Source organism: Sander vitreus, chromosome 1 (genome assembly GCF_031162955.1).
Source record: "Sander vitreus isolate 19-12246 chromosome 1, sanVit1, whole genome shotgun sequence".
NCBI lineage: Eukaryota > Metazoa > Chordata > Actinopteri > Perciformes > Percidae > Sander > Sander vitreus.
Genome location: NC_135855.1, coordinates 19,810,052 through 19,829,703, shown reverse-complemented (window position 1 = coordinate 19,829,703; position 19,652 = coordinate 19,810,052). Strand labels below are relative to the sequence as shown.

At 41.0% G+C, this 19,652-nt stretch overlaps 1 protein-coding gene across 4 annotated transcripts in view; it reads right to left on the bottom strand.

Annotated features, from left to right (window-relative positions):
- The window catches only part of ankrd11 (ankyrin repeat domain 11), a 127,063-nt gene that overhangs the window by 13,395 nt on the left and 94,016 nt on the right, over window positions 1-19,652 (bottom strand). For 3 of the 4 annotated variants that reach the window (XM_078247185.1, XM_078247204.1, XM_078247194.1), the window contains exons 3-8: window positions 17,706-17,851; window positions 13,411-13,543; window positions 2,173-2,346; window positions 926-1,126; window positions 429-571; window positions 22-169 (exon numbers count right to left, since the gene is read on the bottom strand). In XM_078247185.1, the coding sequence (XP_078103311.1) occupies window positions 22-169; window positions 429-571; window positions 926-1,126; window positions 2,173-2,346; window positions 13,411-13,543; window positions 17,706-17,792 (886 nt within the window). In that variant the 5' untranslated portion in view covers window positions 17,793-17,851. Of the gene's footprint in view, window positions 1-21; window positions 170-428; window positions 572-925; window positions 1,127-2,172; window positions 2,347-11,751; window positions 12,881-13,410; window positions 13,544-17,705; window positions 17,852-19,652 lie in introns of those variants that run through there. The other variant, XM_078247213.1, reaches the window with a different exon arrangement.

Genomic DNA, 19,652 nt, shown 5'->3' with positions numbered 1-19,652 from the left:
CAAAGATTGAATACTACATACCTGATGAACTTTCTTCACTTGAGGTGTAAGTGCCTTTCCCCAGCAATAGATTCAGCATAGTTGGAGAATTGGCAACCTTCAACGCCGTTTCACCTCTCCTGTTGCTTTGACGTGGGTCCCCTCCATACCGTAAAAGTAGCTTAACCACCTGAAACAAATAAAATAAAATATTTCATGAATATAAAGTGCAATTTAAGTTCTTTTGTGGTTCAGACTTTAGAGGTTATAAAGTGAATGTACCACTAGCTTCATGAATAAGTTTGACAGACAGTTGGGGTAATGATCTCAAGAGAAAGACTAGAAACTGACTCTCTACCCGCATTGGTTTTTCCATGTTTGGAGTCTTATGATAACTGGATCTGTTGTTTTGCCTTCTGAATTTAGAAATGTAATTTTGTTTTTTGTACCTTGAAATGTCCATTGTTGGATGCATCGTGTAGAGGGGTGTCATCATCCAGACCCTTGGTGTTGACCTCTGCTCCGGCTGCCAGCAGCTGCTTGGCCACATCATAATATCCCCTGTTGCATGCCTCATGCAATGCAGTCCAGCCTGAACATGTAAAGAATTACTATGTGTGAGATTGGTAGAGCGGCAGCGTTTGAAAAAAATTTCATATAAATGCAAGATTGAATGTCTACACTAGAAAAAGCATTTAAGCTTTCTGAAAGGTTCCTAATGTACTGTGTAGAGGCATATACTGTGCGTGTAGTATGTGCGTATACTATGTGTTTTGTCATATATATATAGTTTCAAGGGGGAAGGAATGTGTTCATGGTGTGAGTTGTATGTTCAGTATTTTATATTTATATTATAAATCACAATAAAAACTGTGTGTATGTAACGTTTGAATGAATATATAGTGCTTTGTGCACAAATTAAAAGACTATAAAAGGAGCCTCTTACCTGCAAAGTCTTTTACATTCACATCAGCTCCCTCGCTGATGAGCTCCTTGATGCGGCGTACCTCTCCACGTATTGCTGCTCTGTGCAGCCGAGTCTCTCCTCTCTCATTCCGTTTATTCACTTTGTCTTTGGTTTTAGATGCAGAGTTTGGCGTTCCCTTCTGACCCATACTGGACTGTGACTGATGCTTTGGTGTTGTGTCTGTGGGTAGGAGATGGACACACATTTCAACACTCGTACAGTTTCTTGTGGCACATTTCTTAAGAATTTGCTTACATTGTTGTTTCTATTTCGTCTGCTAATATTATAAATACTAGTTTGTTTGAACTGCTTACAGCCAGAAGGGGGCAATCTTACTCTAACAATCAGCAGCAGAGTACTTGGAACTACATCACTTGAGCTCATTTCATCACATTTACAAGATTAAACCCAAGCCTTAATCACATTTACATTATTGAGTTTGCACAGCTATTGCTCCAAATGATATTTGAAACACACTTACTTAATCTATGCTCATGCCTTCAGGCATGCAACAAAGGAACACACAACAAAACACACAAATAAAAGTGGCTATGCATTGTTCCTCACCAACCTAATTGTATCTCAAATGTCAACAGTAAGAGAAAAAGTACAGTGTTGCAATAATAATACTATTTTATATCTAATACATTGATGGCAAAATGATTGTGACTACCAATAATGACATAAGGAGGAAGTAAATATGAATAATCATCTAACAGCAGAAAGTCTGAAGAAGTCATTGTGATTTGACTCAGGTGCTGAGATTGCATTAGTTCCAGATTAATGCAATACCACCGGAGAGTTAGTTTCATTTCCTTGACGGTCCCATGCTGTATTTTAGAACAATAATTACACTACTGTAGATAAATATGTGACTGTTACGGCTGCTAAAACAGAACAACACCTTTCTGACTGAGAATTTATGTGGATTAGCTTGTATGACTAGATTCAAAATAAGCACCTGGTCTCGCCCAGAGGCAGAGTATGACCGAGATGAGGCAAAAAAAGAAGAAGAAAGAAGCAGATTACGAGCTCAACCGCCAACATTTTTTACAAAAACAATCAGCCCAATGCCTCCTCGCCCCAGCCTCTCCCTTTAAGCCCACCTTCAGTCCTCTCTCCCAAACACACACAAACACTGTCTACATACAATGCTCCCCCCCCATCCGTCTTTCCTTGTCCGCCACCCATCCACAGAAGACGTGGCCTCCATGATAAGCACGCACCTGGACTGTTGACGGACTCCTCAGCTGTCATTTGCATGAGCAAGGCCACCTGCTGCCGCTCAGAGAGGGGGTACCCGGCCCGGATCCCGGGCATCCCCATTCCAAATGGCAAGCCCGCCTTCCGGGTGTTGGTGGGCTCCTTTTTAATGCGCTTCCGCTCTGGACCTGGTTTCTCTGTAACGAAAGTGAGAGGAGAGAAGAAATATTAATTTTATTACACTGCATAAACACACATGTATGCATGCACTTGATGACACATTCACGCACACACAACAAATCCAATGTACTGAACGTTGTGAAGGTTAAGTCATGTGTTATTAGAGTTATACCAATAAAAGACATTCAATATTATTTTTCTTTGGTCACATTTATTATCTATCTCGCTGTTGTCGTGACTACTAAAAAGTATTAGATATCTTTTTTTTGCCACATCATTACATATTGTTTCCATAAAAACAAAACAAAGTTATTTGTTTCTTAAATGTGTTGTCTAAAGTAAAACCTTCACCTATTTTTCCTATATCTAACAATCTTTCACCATTACGACTATTTTCAAAAGCACATTTAATATATATATATATATATATATATATATATCTATATATATCTATATATATATATATATATATATATATATATATATATCTATATATATATATATATCTATATATATCTATATATATATATATCTATATAAAAAAAACAGTAGGACTAATTTTAAATGTAGATTATGTTTTGATAAATCCTAGTCAATAAATGATCAACAGTATTAACGAAAACCACAACGAAAACACTACAAGTGTTACAAGGTGTCCTTACTGGTATCTGACTGATTATTTTGTTAGACCAAAAGTATTCAATCTACAATGATTTAACAGTGTTCTCAAAACAACACACACACTGCCCCTGCAAATGATGAAATCCCATGCCTATCGTCTAAATAAAACTGTAAAGAAAAAAGAAAAAACATAATATTTGCAGACATACTACATGTATATGTAGCCCAGTATGTGAGAGGTTTGGTAGTAGCAGGGTGGCTTTTTTTTATTTATTACCCAGATTCCCCAGAGGAAGGGAGGGGCCAACAAGCAGTGTGTTTATCTGTCTGTCTGTCTCTGAGCCAATCAGTCCGGATCGAGAAGAGAGGAAAGAGGGTGGGACTTGGCAGACCAGCGGTTATTATGAAATAGTTGGTTTACATTTCAATTCAACACGGCCTTGCCAAGGTCACCACATGCCTGCCTGCGTGCCTGCCAGCTTTACTGGAGACATGGCGCTACTGGACAAAAGCAGCTGCTCCCCAAAGACACACCCAGCAATTATTTTCAGTGGCAGCATACCATCTGATGACCCTTACGGAGGATAACGCTACACATGACTGTAACACTTCATCACTGAGGGGGAACAACTCCCACAGCTGACAGCAAGAAACCGCTAGCAACAATGCAGACTGCTACAACAAAGAAAGAAATGGGAACAGCAAATGTCAAATGTGCATGCACAGAGACACTCGTAGATGGGTGGATGTGTCTGAGTCTGATTTCTTTGGGACTTTTCTCATTCCAAGACTGGCTGCATTGTTCAAGGCCACAAACACACAAGTAAACAAGGCAAGAAGGAAGCATGGTGGCTCACGCTTCCGGTGGCTAAAGGCTTTCCAGGAAAAGATTTTTCCAGTCACAAGTACAGAGCTGATGAACTTTCATGAACATCTGTGAACACTTACAGCTAATGTGCCCCCACCCCTCTTTGATACACTCTCACGTTCCTCAAAGCATTTGCCATTTAGACACATTCCTTCAGCTAGGACTTTAACAGCGGGAACCACAGAAGCAGTCCGAACATGTTGTTTTTTTGAGCAGCAGAACAGAGAAAGTGCTACGCTAGCTTTTCCAGGCTATGTTTACAAGATTTAGAACCAGGAAGGCAGTTATTACCCCGATGCACCCATGTAGAGGACTGCTACTAAACAACACACAAGGCCAAAGTCTCAAATACAAAATTCATCATGACATGGGGCACTTGGAGGAGGTCAAACTAGCTATACTAGCTAGGTATAAAAATGACAAATTCTAAACCCAGAAAATGGGTACTGCCTGTACAAATGTGTGCGATTTTACATTTGACAGAATGCTGTAGAAAATGGGACACAGCTACATACAACATTTGTTCCACATGTTTACAGGAAGGGATATTATTTGGCTTTCATAAGGTTTGTGTTTGGTTAATCAACCTGAGAATTTAAGACAGCTATATTTAACATGAAGGGGTCCAATGTATGCTCACTATCAGTCATCCTTACGGGATTTTAAAAAATACATGTCACATGAGGACTACTGGGTTACACAAATGAACAAACATTTACACAACATACTGTGCCTACTTGCATAGTGTGTATTTCTGTTGAAAGTCTATCTAGGGAACACTGCTAGGGCTTTTTTGTGTCTCAGAAAAATCATATTAGTCAGCCTACAAACAGGGTTGAGACCTTACTCTGCTTACTGCTTGAAACTTGACTAACAAGATAAGAGAAAAGGAGAATAAAAAAGGAAAGCAAGCTAGTTAGGGATAGTCACCCCATGAATAGACTGTCTACCTGAGCCAGGGGAGGGGACAACATCAAACATAAATGCCTGGTAATAATAGAGGTAGGTTTTGATAGGGAAGGCAGACAATACTACAATTTTAGCTCACGACAAAACAAAGAGACTGTTTGGTTCAGTAAGCCAACACAACCTCATGACAAGAAGAACCAGTCTAACCAGTCCGACCAGGTATGTTTGATTGTAGCACTTTAGAGTAAAACCAGGGCTCCAGACTGCATTTTGTGACCGTTTTTTTTTGTTGAGATAGTGCCAGTATTTTATTACAACTACTCGCACATGTGCGACCTGCAAATTTGATGACTGTTTGATTTATTTTTTTAGTTCATGTTGAAAAGGAGGAAGAAGGAGAAAGAAAAGCAGGAGAGAGCGAGTCTGCCAGAGTTGGCCAACGTGGGTGGGAGGGGGAGGGTCCGTGAGCGATTAGTCAACTGCGTGGGTAACGTCATCTACACTTGCGTGTTTCGGTTCCGTAGAGTCACACTCATTGTCCGCACATGATGTTGCACAGTGCTGTTGTTACCATGTTTCCGTGAAAATCATGATGTTGCAGTCCATAATACATTTACGAGTGGTGATCCGCAACCGAAGATCATCCATTTTGTTTGCTAAAGACATTGACGAAGAAAATGCTGCGTAGTAATAGTCGTTAAGGAGCACTTAATTGCCTATACATTCACTGATTTATTTGCATTTTTACATCAATGCTAATGTCACCTCCGACATTTACCACACGCTGTGCTTCCGCTCCCTCACTTGGGGGAGAAAGGTGGAGATGTGACAGCAGAGAGCAGAGACCGCTTCTTTGAAAAAATATTCTATATAGGCTGCTAAATATATAGCTATTTACCTCGTAAAACAAATAGTGCTTGTGTGAGTGTTGTAAGCTCCTATCTATCTCTGGCTCCCTTATCACTCAATCTTTCCCACACTGGGCATTAGATAGTTAGATACTCCCCTTTTCATGGAAGCAAAATCACCTTAGGGGCCATCCACATGGAGACGCTTTTTGGTGCAAACGCACGTTTAGCATCGTTTGGGCCCGTCGTCCACACGAATCCAGTAAACGCACTGCCTGAAAACGCACTTTTTTGAAACCTGGTCCCAGGGTGAAAAAAAAAAAAAAAGGCTCCCTTTTGGCTTTGTTTGGACGGCGAAGCCGCATATTTTTTCGTATCGATGATGTCATCCCCACACCCCTCGACCTCTTACCCGCGGCCACTGACACACACGACTGCGGTGAAGCTATAAGCGAGCATATCCCATCTCCATGATCAAACAAGCTCACTTCATCTAAATACTTGTCTAAATAAATGTCTCTGCTCCCTGACACTTCCCTCTGCTCTGCCGGTCCTGGATTCTACACAAGATATATTGCAAACGTTATGTAGCTAACGTTAAACATCGCTAAAGCATCTACGTTACGTTAACGTTAGCTGCTTTGGTTATCTGTTTATAAAGTGGAAGTAGACAATCTATCAACTAGCTAGCTAATCTGTCGGTTTATCAACTCCTTGAACAGATTATACTAACTTTTAGTACGGCTTACTGTAGAAAGGCTACTGCAAGAAAAACATGTAGATTATCAAAAAGACATTGGTTCATTGATGTTTGTTTGACTGCCGATGTTAGCTAGTTAGCAGAGCTAACGTTAGCTCTGCCAGCTAGCGCGCTGCAATCATGTCCGATGGCAGACAGAATTGCAAAATAAAAAGCAATCCAACAGCACATTATACAATGTAAACAAAGACACGTTTTATTGCGGCGGCCTTTATAAAATGAGGAGTGGTAAAAGTTATTATAGCTAGTTCATGGATCTATTAAGAGACTCCAGTTGAGTCTCCAGTTGAGTCTTTTACAACTGGATCTGTTTGGACGCAACTATTCTTGAAACGAATCCAGGGAAGACTGGTAAAAAAAATATAGTTTTGGTACGTGTGGACGTGGCCTAATGACTGTTATTTCAGTGCTAACAAGTATGAGGCAGCGACAAAAATACAGTACATTGACAATAATAATAGTTCGTTTACATTTCTGAATGTGCATTTGTTAAGCACTATTCAATTGTAATATGTGACTGGGAACTAAAATAAAACAGCACAGTTTCTGTATTTATCCCCAAAGCATTTGTCAGTAAAATGGGGGAAATGTAAAAAAATTGAATTAGGGGGTACAGTGCTCTTAGTAAAAAAGTTAGTCTGGAGCCCTGGAAACAATGTTCTGTTTAGGGACTAATAAAAAACTGCATAGACAGGAAGTTAAGGGAGAAGAGGCAGGAAGTGGCCAACAGGATGTTTTGTCAATGCTTTGTATTAAGCAAGAGAGACTCATAAAAAATACAACATGAACATAGTGGAATGAAGGATGCTCTGTCTGTACCCGGTGTCTATGATTGTTACATATTGTTTTAATCAGTTATGCTGTGAGTGCAAGGCTTCTCTTTGTCTACTGGTTTCATTCAGAGCCTGTGTGAGTCTGGGAGACAGAAAGTCAAATCTATGTGTGTTTTAACCTGCCAGAAAGAAATAATGTGCAGGCTAAAGATCTGTACAAACCACTGTCTAGTTTTGCAACCCACTCTACATGGCTCAGCTCGCACCTTCCTTCAATGTTCACAAATCTGACCATCATTACTATGCCGCACAACTGACCCAGTGGCAAAGGCAATGCTGCAATTACAATTAATATCCTAGAAGGCTGCAAATGTCATTTATGAGCACATTATGGTAAACTGCAAATCCAAAGACAGAAAAAGAGCAACTGACTTAGACCACGACAACAGCAAGCCAGCTAAATTTGTTTGGAACATAGATTTTGGCCTTCTGTACATTTTAACTGGGCATTTTCACACCCAAGAGTGGAAAGTATGACGCAGGCCTGCTCAGACGTGGTAAAGCGATGTGCGACAGTAATGTTGAGGACAGCTTTCGGTCACCTCATCTTTGATTGCTCATTTTGAATGCCAGTATAGCTGATCGCACAATACTGCTGTTGTCATGCAACAGTTTTATGTCAGACGCTGTTGCATGCATAGAATAATTAATATTTTGACCATCTCTGGGCAGCAATGCAGAAATTTACTTTCCACCTTGGGTAACCGGTAAAGCCACAAGTAAATCACTGTCTGACATAGACACATACAAATATTAGCACTGCAACCAATTATTTTCAATATTGCTTAATGGATTGTCATGGTTTATTAGAAAGAGTCCAAAAATAACCTTGTCTAATTACTTGTCCAACCAACAGTCCAATACCCCAAATAATACACATTTGTATCATCTAAAACAGAGAAAAGCAGCACATCCTTACAATTAAGGAACTGGAAACTTGTCGATACATTTTGTGTCAATTGGCCAAAAATTAATCAACTAATTTCAGTGCTATAACAACAACAAAATAGTTTAGCTTTAGTCAAACACAGTTAAGTGATCATAGACAGCATGAGGCTGTGTTTGTCTCACTCCTTATAACATGATGGCTGTATTTCACAATTGTGTTGTTTGCCAACTAAAGATGACGGGCAGCAGGAAGAAAAGATTTATTTGTCTTCCTATTGTTTTGGTACTTCAGTGAGGTTGAACCTATAAAAGGCTAGTTGTTTCAACAAGTACACAGCATTCACAGAATCCTTCTTAGTGTGGGCACAGTCTCAATCTGACAAGACTGTTCTACCATCTATCCCTGAATGACTGCTGCTGCGGATAGTGGTGGTGAGGAGGAAAAGGGGAGAGAAGAGCAGGAGGATGACCTCAGGAAGGAGGAATGCTGCTGTAGCACTCTTTAGGAGGTCAAGGGAGGCTTGGCAATTCTGCGAAGGAAGGGATGAGCATTGAAATTTTGAGAGCTTTGATTAACTTCAACTTCAATGATCTGCAGTGTGCTGTGCACAGCCGCAGAGAGAGAGAGAGAGAGAGAGAGAGAGAGAGAGAGAGAGAGATATTCTTGGCCCTCTTCTAGCTCACTTCTAGGCCCTTGTAATGTTTGTAAACACTAAGCAGGCAACTTGCATGTGCATGATAATTAGGGGCTGAGTTGATAGCAATGTATACTAACAACATCAGCATTACTGCAAAGGCTTCACCTGCCATTATAGCAATGGGCAAAGCAGTGAAATCATGGATGTATAAAGAGAACTGGATACGGTGTTGGAGGCTGCACTTTCAGTTCAACATGGTCGGCTGGGAAGACTGGCCGAGCAGGTCCGCCTCTACAAACATCTGCATGATTCTTCATGTACAGACCACAGGGAGTCAAACAGCCCTAAATATGTGGTCAGATTGAGACACCACACTGGGAAAAGAAAAAAAAACATTTAGCTAGAGAGAGTGGAAAAACATGAGATTGTTTTGTCAAAGTAAAAAAAACAGCTTCATGGAAAGAGAGTTCTTAATAGTGGTATAGGCAGACTCGATTCGATTTGGAAATAAACGACAGTCACGTTAATGATTAGAGTAGATAAATGTAATGCTTTCCTTTACTTATGCTCTCTTCTTCTCTACTACTTCTTGCTTATTCACAGATGATTGTGTTTCTACTCTGGTGTTTCGCAGAATACGGCAACGAACAATGCGTTGAGCATAAACGTTTCCGTGCATTCTCGTAGCGCGCGCCATCTACGGAGGCTCACGGTGTCGCGCTCGAGAATAATCGAAATCCTGCTTTACGCAGCGCAATGGAGATCTGGCAATGCGAGACTAATAAATAACAAAAGAAGATGACATAAGAGCAGGAATGTTTGTAGTAATGTCCTACATATACAGACGTTTTATAAAACAAAAAATAACGTTCAATCAACAGCGCAGCAGAGAGCTCCAGACAGCCGGGGATATAAGAGCAGGCAGCACTGGAACAAATAGGCCGACACATCGCCGACAGTATGATAATATCATCCAAAATGCACGAGTCACTCTCAGCGGTTTCTGGGACATGAGAAATACTTTGAATACGTAGCTCCGTTCATAGTTGAGTAATGTGGCCCAGGACTCATAACTGTTAATACTACTATAAGATTGCGACCTAGACCACCTCCGAATGCGAATGTTTTAGTGATCGGATCTCGATGCGTCTAGACGATTAATCGAAAATGTATCGTCATTGAAATTCTGAAGCCGTTATCTACTGCGTCTAGTCACGTGACTTCGCCCGGACCAGTCAGCTGCATGGAAAGCACGATGGAGGATAACTCAAACTCCGAGTCAACTGAGCAACTTGTGCCCAAAAAAACACCGTGCCCGTCGTCTGGAAATATTTTGGCTTCAGAAAAGATGATTTAGAACAACGTGATTAATTATCGTTCATTTATCGTTATTGAGGTCAAATGTGCAAATAATCTTGATTTTAGGTCATATCGTGCAGCCCTAACCTGTACTTAGAGCTGTCCACTTGTGATTCCATCACTCGGATCTGATTTTACTACCGGGTGGAAATGGGGTAAATGATGAAACTGACTGGATAGGATTTAAGAACTACACTGTAGAAAATCTGCTTGTGTTGTTTTAAAATAATGCATGCCAGCACTTACAAAGAAAATCAATGAGTACAAATCTTTCTCTTTTTGCCTGGCTGTTATTGTGAAGCAATCTACTATACTAAATATTAGCATTAAAACACAAAACTGCTAATTTCATAAAACACTATCATTATTTGGTCTTTTTATCCCCTTTATGTTATCTTTCAATTAATGTCCTTAGTAGCTACAAAAATAATGGATAAAATAAACATCAATGTTTTCTAAGAGTTTAGCCAAGGATAAGGCTACAGAATATTTTGGTATACGATAACATACCCCACGTTCATAGTTAATCTCCATTAGCTCAAGCCACAGAGGAATGAAGACTTAGATGTAGTGGGGTAGGGTAAAATGGGGGCTGTGAAGTGTCAGAGGTGTGAAATTTTGCAAATGGCCTAGACGCTACTCAAACTTGAAAGGCCAAGCAACAAAGTCAGACTATAAATCACAGAAATGCCGAAACAACTCAATATACAGTCAAGAAAGGTATGTATGACACTTAAGTCCTGATTAACAACACACACAGGCATAGACACAGAGCAGATGCACTTCTCAAACCCTAAACTATCCGGCTAGCCACTGCTAAGACAAAACAATTTTGCCAATGTGAGGCAATACATCCTTGAAGTACTAAGATGACAGACAGAAACTGGCAGCAGCAGTTGTGTGAACTGTGGGAACTGTCTAATGGCATAAGCCCTGTAAACTTCCAGGCTTCTAGAGTTTGTAAACACAAAAAACTATGAGGAGACAGTTCTGTTTATAATATGCTACAGAGAGGTAAAGAGAGAGTCAGGGGCTGAAAGACCGTATAGCCCAACCCAATAAAGAATCAAGCTATTACCATACGAATACAAAGTCCAGCTATTGTTCCTCAGGTGAGAGTTCACACCCCCCCCTTACTGAGGGGGGTGGGGTAGCCTAAGATAGCAAACAGGTAAATAATATGAAACCAACTAGTGAGAATAAAATAATAATATACAACAAGCTTATAGTATTCCTCAATAAACAGTACATTAAATAAATAATCTTGCAACATAAATGTAAGCATACAAAAGGCAATGACACGCACACAGTCACTACAGGGATTCAAGAATGCCAATCAAAGAAACAATAAGAAAACAAGTTACAGCTTACCAATCAAGCATTGCACTTATTCATAATTCCCTTGAGCCATGTGTCTACAAAATACATGTCCAATCTCAGTAAACTTGACCCAAAACCATAATAGCCATCGCTGCAACATGTATGCTTTTAGCTCTCCACTCCTTTTTCAAATGTAATCACAGAACATAAACCAATGTATTGACTCAGCCAGTGCTGACGATAAAGGCTGTTACCAAAGCCTCTGAGTTGGACTATTATCAACAAACTAATCCTGAACCCTTAAAGCCCACAGTCAAACAAGCATGAGCAGTAGTCCTTCTCTCCCTAATTAAAGAAAACACAAAGCCGGAGCCTTACCAAAAGCCAGACCTGGTCAGCCTGTAGGTTATATAGATTCCCAGTTAACTGGATCAACTGGATGTGTAGTCTTCCTCTCCTTTCAGACTGCAGGAACAAATCCCTTGGTTCTGCCAGACACACAGCTGACCTGAAGCTAGAGCTGGGAGCCCATTCACTTCACAAAGACCAACCCCCATCTTTACAGAGCATGCCTCACTACTTCCTGCAAGCTTGACAGGATGTGATGTAATAACTCCCATTCCCTTTTCATTTTCACTTCAAAGTCACAAGGAGGAGGAAAAAACATAAGTAAATGCATATCCCAAAGTCCATCATCCCAGAAATCCTCCGCTTCAAACTCAATCAGCTCACTGTCCCAGCCCCAACCTTTCAGTGGATCACAAACTTCCTGAGACACAGGAGGCAGCAGGTGAGGCTGGGGAAAATCTCATCCAGCACCTGGACCATCAGTACCGGCGCCCCCCAGGAATGTGTGCTCTCCCCACTGCTCTTCTCCCTCTATACCAACGACTGAACTTTAGGAGACCCGTCTGTTAAACACATGAAATTTGCAGATGACACGACAGTCGTTGGCCTCATCCGGGACGGTGATGAGTCTGCATACAGACGGGAGGTTGAACAGCTGCTCCCCCCCCACCATACTCAACACTGTGTCTGCTGTGGAATCCTTCAGGTTTTTAGGATCCACAATCTCTCAGGACCTGAAGCGCGTCCAACATCGACACCATCAGGGAACAGGCCCAGCAGAAGATGTACTTCCTGCGCCAGCTCAGGAAGTTCAACCTGCCTCAGGAGCTGCTGTTCCAGTTCTACAGTGCAGTCATCCAGTTTGTTCTCTGCACATCCATCAATGTTTGGATCAGCCACCCAACAGGACAGAAACAGACTGCAACAGTCCGGGCTGCCGAGAAAATCATTGGTGCCAACCTGCCCTCCATCCTGGACGTAAGCGCCTCCAGAGTCAGGAAACGGGCAGGAAGCATCACTACAGACCAATCACACCCTGGAGACAACCTGTTTCAGCTTCTCCCCTCTGGTAGCCGCTACAGAATACGGTTTCGCCAAGACACAAGAACAGTTTCTTCCCACAGGCTGTCACTATGATGAACACCAGTCCATAGTGTCAGGATCAATCGATGTGCAATAACCCTGTAACACCAAGCATCCACCTTTCAAGTAAATTATATATTTAATAGTGTTAAACACATAATTTAAACATGTACATATCTGTCAAACATACACTGTATATACGGTCATATGCACCTACTTCAGATATATAAGCAACCTTTTATATGAATAATTCCAGCAATATTCCAGCACCATTTACACTTTTGCATTGGTCTATTGTATTATCGTTTACAATCCTTAGAGCTGTTTTATGTGTGTGTGTGTATATATATATATATATATATATATATATATATATATATATATATATATATATATATATATATATATATATATACACACACACTTTTTTTATATACATACTTATATATGCACATATGTCAAATGTTTATGCTTTGTTGTCCTTGTTTTTAGCCGTTTGTCTAAATCTGTGTACTGTATGTACTTTGAGAGAAACAAAAAGCCAGAATCATATTCCCTGTTCACACTTACTTGGCCATTAAAACCGATTCTCATTCTAATTCTTACCCGAGTCAGAATCTTTCTGGTCTCCATTAGCTCCAGCAGTGAAAGGCAGCTTCCTTTTAGGAGCCTTTTCTTTCATCTCCTTGACCCCATCACTGCGATCCAATTTGGGAGTCTTGTTCGACAACACTTTATCCTTTGAAAGAGACAAATCAGAACACTTTAAGTGACATGGTTTAGAGCTAACAGCTTTAATTAGAATAAAGAAATAGCACTGTAATTTAAACATTTAAATATTATATACAAGTTAAAAAGAAACATAGGCTAATTCAGTCAGTCAAGAATGAGCTAGCTGTGGATCCTGCAACCTTCTCCTGTAGTTGGTGCCGTTCTCTGAACAGACTCTTAGCTATCATGGGCTTTGCAGAGAAAAACATTTCCATGGAGTTTCCTCCTAGATTCCAGAACAGAGAGCCAGGTGCAGGATGAGGAGGCTACCTAATGGCTCTGACACACCAACCCGACGGCCGACCGTTGGCAGAAAAGGCAGTTGGACTGATCAGCGTTGGTTGGTCAAAAAAGTGCCTCGGAACACACCGAAGCGACGCAGACTTGAGCGTACGTTCTGTGTGTGTGCGAGACGTAATATGTCTCCATAACAGCAGGCGGCGCTAAAATGAAAACCGGAAACGACGAACACGCCACGTGGGTCTGGCTTCTCCAGCCGGCCATAATGGCGGCTCGTTCGGCAATACAATCTCGTATTTTATTAAAATAGTTCACTGAAACGTGTTTATGAAAACATTTTAAGCGAGAAATAGGCCATACAGTTGGTGTGCCAGCGCCTTTAAACTGATACCGACAAGGCTCTGTGGTCCACAGTTGCTGGAAAAAAAATCACAGGCCCAAGGCTATCTGCTATCAACGGATGGAAATAGCAGATAGGATGTGCTTGTTAAACTTGTTTCTTTGTTGTATTGGGATCTGATAGGGATAGTGACTTGCTTATCCTGACTAACAGCTTCACAAAAGTTACAGCTGAAAATATTTGGCAAAATCTGGAGTTGTTTAAAATGAATTATTGTAGGGTTACAATAAAGTATTTTATTATAAATATCAAATTAATCAATGTTTTTTATTAACTGATCAATTAATTTTGTTCATAAGTTACCAGAGCTCAAAGTGATTTCTTCAAATGTCTTATTTTGTCTCACCAACAAACTTTTACTACATACATTTGTGGTTGAGTAAGGAGAAGCGAGTGAAAGAAAAACAGCCAGAAGTTTCAGTTAAATGGAGTATAACAGCAGCAGAGCCACAGAGTTTAAAAAAAGCCCACCCCAGATAAATATACAGATATAGAAAACACTGTCAGACACTACACATTAAGGGAAACAGTCAAAATAAAGGCCATTTAAAATGGCTTTAATTATTTTAATGTAAATCTTAATCCCACGTGTGCAGTGTGAAAGCTGTATTAATAAGGAATAAACAAAGAAATAATAGCAGAGCATACACTTGGCAGATACTCAATAGTAAAAGACTGGGACTGTATCTACTGTAAATATAATAGGTTTATAAATAAATACAAATCCATACTTTGTATTCATTATAGCTGCATAAAAAAATCGCCAGGACTTGTTAGGAACAACTGAATTTGTAATACATATGGGCAAGCATGTATGGTACAAAATGAGTCAGTTCATTTTACAACAGTACCTCCAGTCACCAAGAGTTGTACATTTAAAGGGCTTAATCACCACGACAGACAGTTGCTTTGTATTCTTTTTCCTCCACCACAGGAATTACACCTATTTGATGCACTCTTTTTGATCAGCAAAATTGGTGTTGTCCAAAGACCACAGAACTGGGGGGAGCAACAAAAAATGTAAGATTGTGAGAACGTACACACCTAAAGCGAGAATTATACTGGACGCATCCAAGGTGGCGCGCACCATCGTGACGTCAAAATGACGTAATATCCTGCCGGCTCGTCCGATATATGGCGCACGCCCAGCTGTCGCGCACGGCTCTTTTTTTTTCCTGCGGCGTGCGACAAAGCGGAAACGGGAGGCCTGAACAGGTTCGCCGACAACCGGATGCCAGGACTCTGCAAGTCTCTCTGGTAAACTTACTGGGTTAAGATGAGTTCTTTTATGGTGAATGAAAGGCTTGATCCGACGAAGTAGGTCATCGAATCAAATCGAAGCATTAACGGCAATGCTGCAGCCAGTTCTGCCGTTGTTTACTTTTTTCTTCTTCTTCTAGTCCGTAGAAAGAGCAACGTCTGTAGCCTTTGCTCATTAGCGCCACCTCTGTTCAGGAGAAGACTGCAACTAGTGTCGTGAGCACCAGCGCGGGTATAAATAGTCACGGCGATCCCATGACATCACATTTGTACGCGCCAGCTGGGCTGTGTCCAGTAAAATTCTTGCTTAAAGCACATCCAATCTGCACACTGTAGGCAGGCACGTTTGAAGGACATACCTTTTTATTTTACTTTTAACTCTCATCTATCCATCTATCTATAATTGATAAGTACCAATTACCAATGGGTAACCAATAGAGTACAGTTGACACCATCTGTGGCAAAATCCACAGAAAGTAAACAAAGGATTATGCACTCAGTAAAAAGGAAATTTACACCAGCGATGGATTCACTCTGTTGTGAATCCCAGATGTATTTATCAAATTGCTCAGTCCAAAATGTGTTTTGGTGTACAGTGTTTTTAATCAGTATGCATCATGTATTAGGGGTTTTACGGTTGCAGACGAAGTAACAGGTTAGATGTAATGTACACACACTCATTTTATTTCACTTAATTTCTCTGTTGTTCCTTCTGGTCCCAAACTCATCTCTCTCTATCCTCAGGGCAGGTTTTCCATTATGTGTCGACTCTTTGAACTCCTCCCCCTGCCCTGCCCCAGTCATAAGACTATGATGTCATGGTACAGTAGAGACAAACAGTGTCAGCTACAGTTAGCTGATCTCTCTGTCTCTCTCTCTCTCTCCCCCCCTTTCCTTTTTCTGTCTGTCTCCGCTCAGCAACACAAAGGCTTTTAACAAGAGAACACACAATTCATGCAAAAGCATGATGCACATCTGGGCATGTGCAAAAGCGACAGAGCATCTAAGTGGGGAAACCAAGATGCAAGAGAATGATTTCTTTAAGAGAAGAAAAAAACATAACAGCAAATGCAGAGCTAAATTACGTTGGTAGAAAATGAATAGTCAAATTACCAAAGCTTATCTCCAGAGTTAACTTTTTTTTTTTTTGGCTGAATTAAGTTTAAAGACAGCTTTGACAACTAGAGACTTTCCTCAGATCTGCCTTTAAATGACACCCTGTTTGAAGGCTCCTAGCAATGCCTGCTCTTTTCGTCTCACTCTGTTTTCCACCCACCCCTGTGCGCTTCATTCCCTCCCTCCCTTTCTCCATGCCAGAGTCTGATGCAATCCTTTGCAGAGGGCTGTAAATCCATGCCTGCATAAACTGTACCTCTCCTCATTTTGCTTCTTGGTGCTGCTCCTGGTAGCTGAACAGTTGGCACACACCATGACATCATCAAGCTGCGCCCAACACTTTATTCCACTGCAAACAACAAGACTGTACCTGTGTCAAATTCAGGGGACACTACCTTCAAAGCCTGCATTTCAAGAGTGAATGTGTCTTAACAGGCCAACAAGGCTTACCAATCCCCAAGGTGCCTCTGAGAATTTCGGCCTTATTTTGTCTAAATCTCAAGGACACAAATACTGCATTCTTTGCGGCCATCAGCTTCCAACAATCGATTATGCAAGAATCAATTGTGTAATTGTGCCTTAAGGTGGTCCTGGTAAAGTTGGGAAATAGTAACTGCAGCAACCACACTTTATTTACAAGGAACTCAAGTTTAGGTGGTGATCAGTCTTTGGTATATATATATATACACACACATCTTCTGAAGTGTTCATCTGTTATCTCATCTGTTGCTTGTATTTGAGAAATGATCTTCATAAATAAATGTCCGGCCTCACACATATTTTAGTTTGAATTTTGGTTAACTTTAAAAAATGAAGGTATGTTTGTTGACAGATTTGCTTAACTGGCAGGCTTCTCTGATCTTCCACCTTGTTACTGATAGCTGGACTTTCTAGTTCTGATGAATACTGAAAAATATAAGCAATTTTCTTATTTATTTAATCTAACGTTCCCTTATGGTCTGTGAGGCCTTCCAAGGTTTTGTAATTGTCGATCAGAAGTAGTAGTTTAGTGTCAAGTTTCAAGGACAAACAGCAGTTGAAACTGGGATGATATGCTGTAAACAAACATTTGGTAATTGGGCACAGTGTGTGTTTGTAGGTTGTTCAGTCTTACCTTCTTCCCACCCTGCTTTTCCACCATGTCAGTGTTGAGTGGGAAGTGGTCCAGCTGGGGGGTTTTAGAACCCCCACCTTTGGGCATCGTTCAGCTCTCCCCACGCCAAGCTTCATTCACGCTGCCATTGCATCGTCATCAACCGTCTGGAACAAAGAGAAAGGAAAAAAAAAAAGAAGAGAGATGGTGGGGGAGGTTAGCAACTGTCCACTACATTTCTTTGAAAACACATTTACACACTGCCAGACGATGCTGCCATTAGCAGCATATCAAGCACTCTATTTTCAACCATTACACCCCTGATCTGGAGGAAGAGCAGTTGAGGGGGAGGACAGCAGGCTGGGTTGCAGTTGTGGCAGGCAAAACATCTGTTTTCCAGAATGAACCCAAAGAACAAGCAAGGTCTGCCCAAATACCTTAAAACATGCTTGGTAATATTTGCTAATTCTAAAGCAAGAAAAACTACAATCCCTCAAAACAACAGTGGCACACTATTCATATCAAACATACTACAACTAAAGCAGTTATATGCTGAAATTAAGAAATGACATCAGGACAGACCATTTAAGATATTGCATAACCTCAATGTTGGGAATACTAAGAGAGCTAGGAACAGCTGAGGAATGTCTTTAGGAACGTGACTGGCACGTCTCAACAAAAACCCAAACAGCTACTTGCCGCCATAGCTACCCACCCTAATAATGTGGGCTCTTACTTATCCTAATTCATGGCATCTCTACCAGCGAAGAAGATAAAGTGGATGATCGCCTTCTTACAACAATAACTATAAATCTACTTGGTATGAGTGACTGGTTTTATCCTGAACCGATAGAACAGAGAGTTATGTACAGTTTAATGTGCTCTGTGTTCTCATTGTCTACTCTGTCCTCTATACAAGTAAACAACAACAATCCTCGGCCTTCCTTCGTGAAGAAGAGAGGCCTTCTGCTTCACATGGGCTATGAATTAATCATACATTCCACCCCTCAATTCTCTCCTCCATAATGCACTTTTTCTTCTGAGTGCATCCAAGTATGATCATCCTTGTGACTGACGGAGTGAGTGAACAGATGACACCATAGCTGCATCACTCTCTCTCTACTTTGAGACACTGGCAGTCCTATCTTTCCTGGCGCCACTTCCATCCCCCCTCCCCCCATCATCCTTCCCTCTGCAGTTAACCTATTCAAGGACTGCTATTTATATCCCTCCAGTCAAGTCAAGACATCTAGCCAGCCAGCCAGCCAACCAGAGAAGCACAGAGCTACAGAGGATGTACTGCTACCGTTTTACTGGTGTATGGAAAGAGAGACATGAGCAAACCACAGCCCCTTCCTCTCTCCTCTGGCTCATTGTTACTCCCTCTTCGCTACTGCTAGGCATTCACTCTAACGTCCCCTAAACGCCCACCTCTCACCACACCAAACAAAGTGACAGGAAGGCTGACTACTCTCAGAAATAAACAAACCTTGCAGTGACCCCCCCGCCCCCCCACACACACACCCCAAACTGGGTCAGCTGGGCTTCTAGAACAATACTCTGCACTATTTTGGGACTACTACGATGGGCAGTTATAGCTACAGAGCATTTCACTGACATACGAAATACAGGAAAATGATGTTTGCAAGCTAGCAGTCACCAAAAGGCACACACAACGAGAGGAAACCCTGTACAAAACCAAAAGGTAGGGCTGGGCGATATGGATAAAATCAAATACCTCAATATTTTTGACCAAATACCTCGATATCGATACCGCAACGATATTGTAGTGTTGACTATTGGTGCTTTCACAAAATATTTACACAATGAGATTTTTGATAAATAATCATCAGTAATGTGGATATAATGACTAAGTGGGTAAAGGCAAATAATAGAACAGTTACAACAGTCTGGTAAGTTCAGAAAATGACATCACTTTACTGTAATGCAGCCTTTAAAACCAGGAAA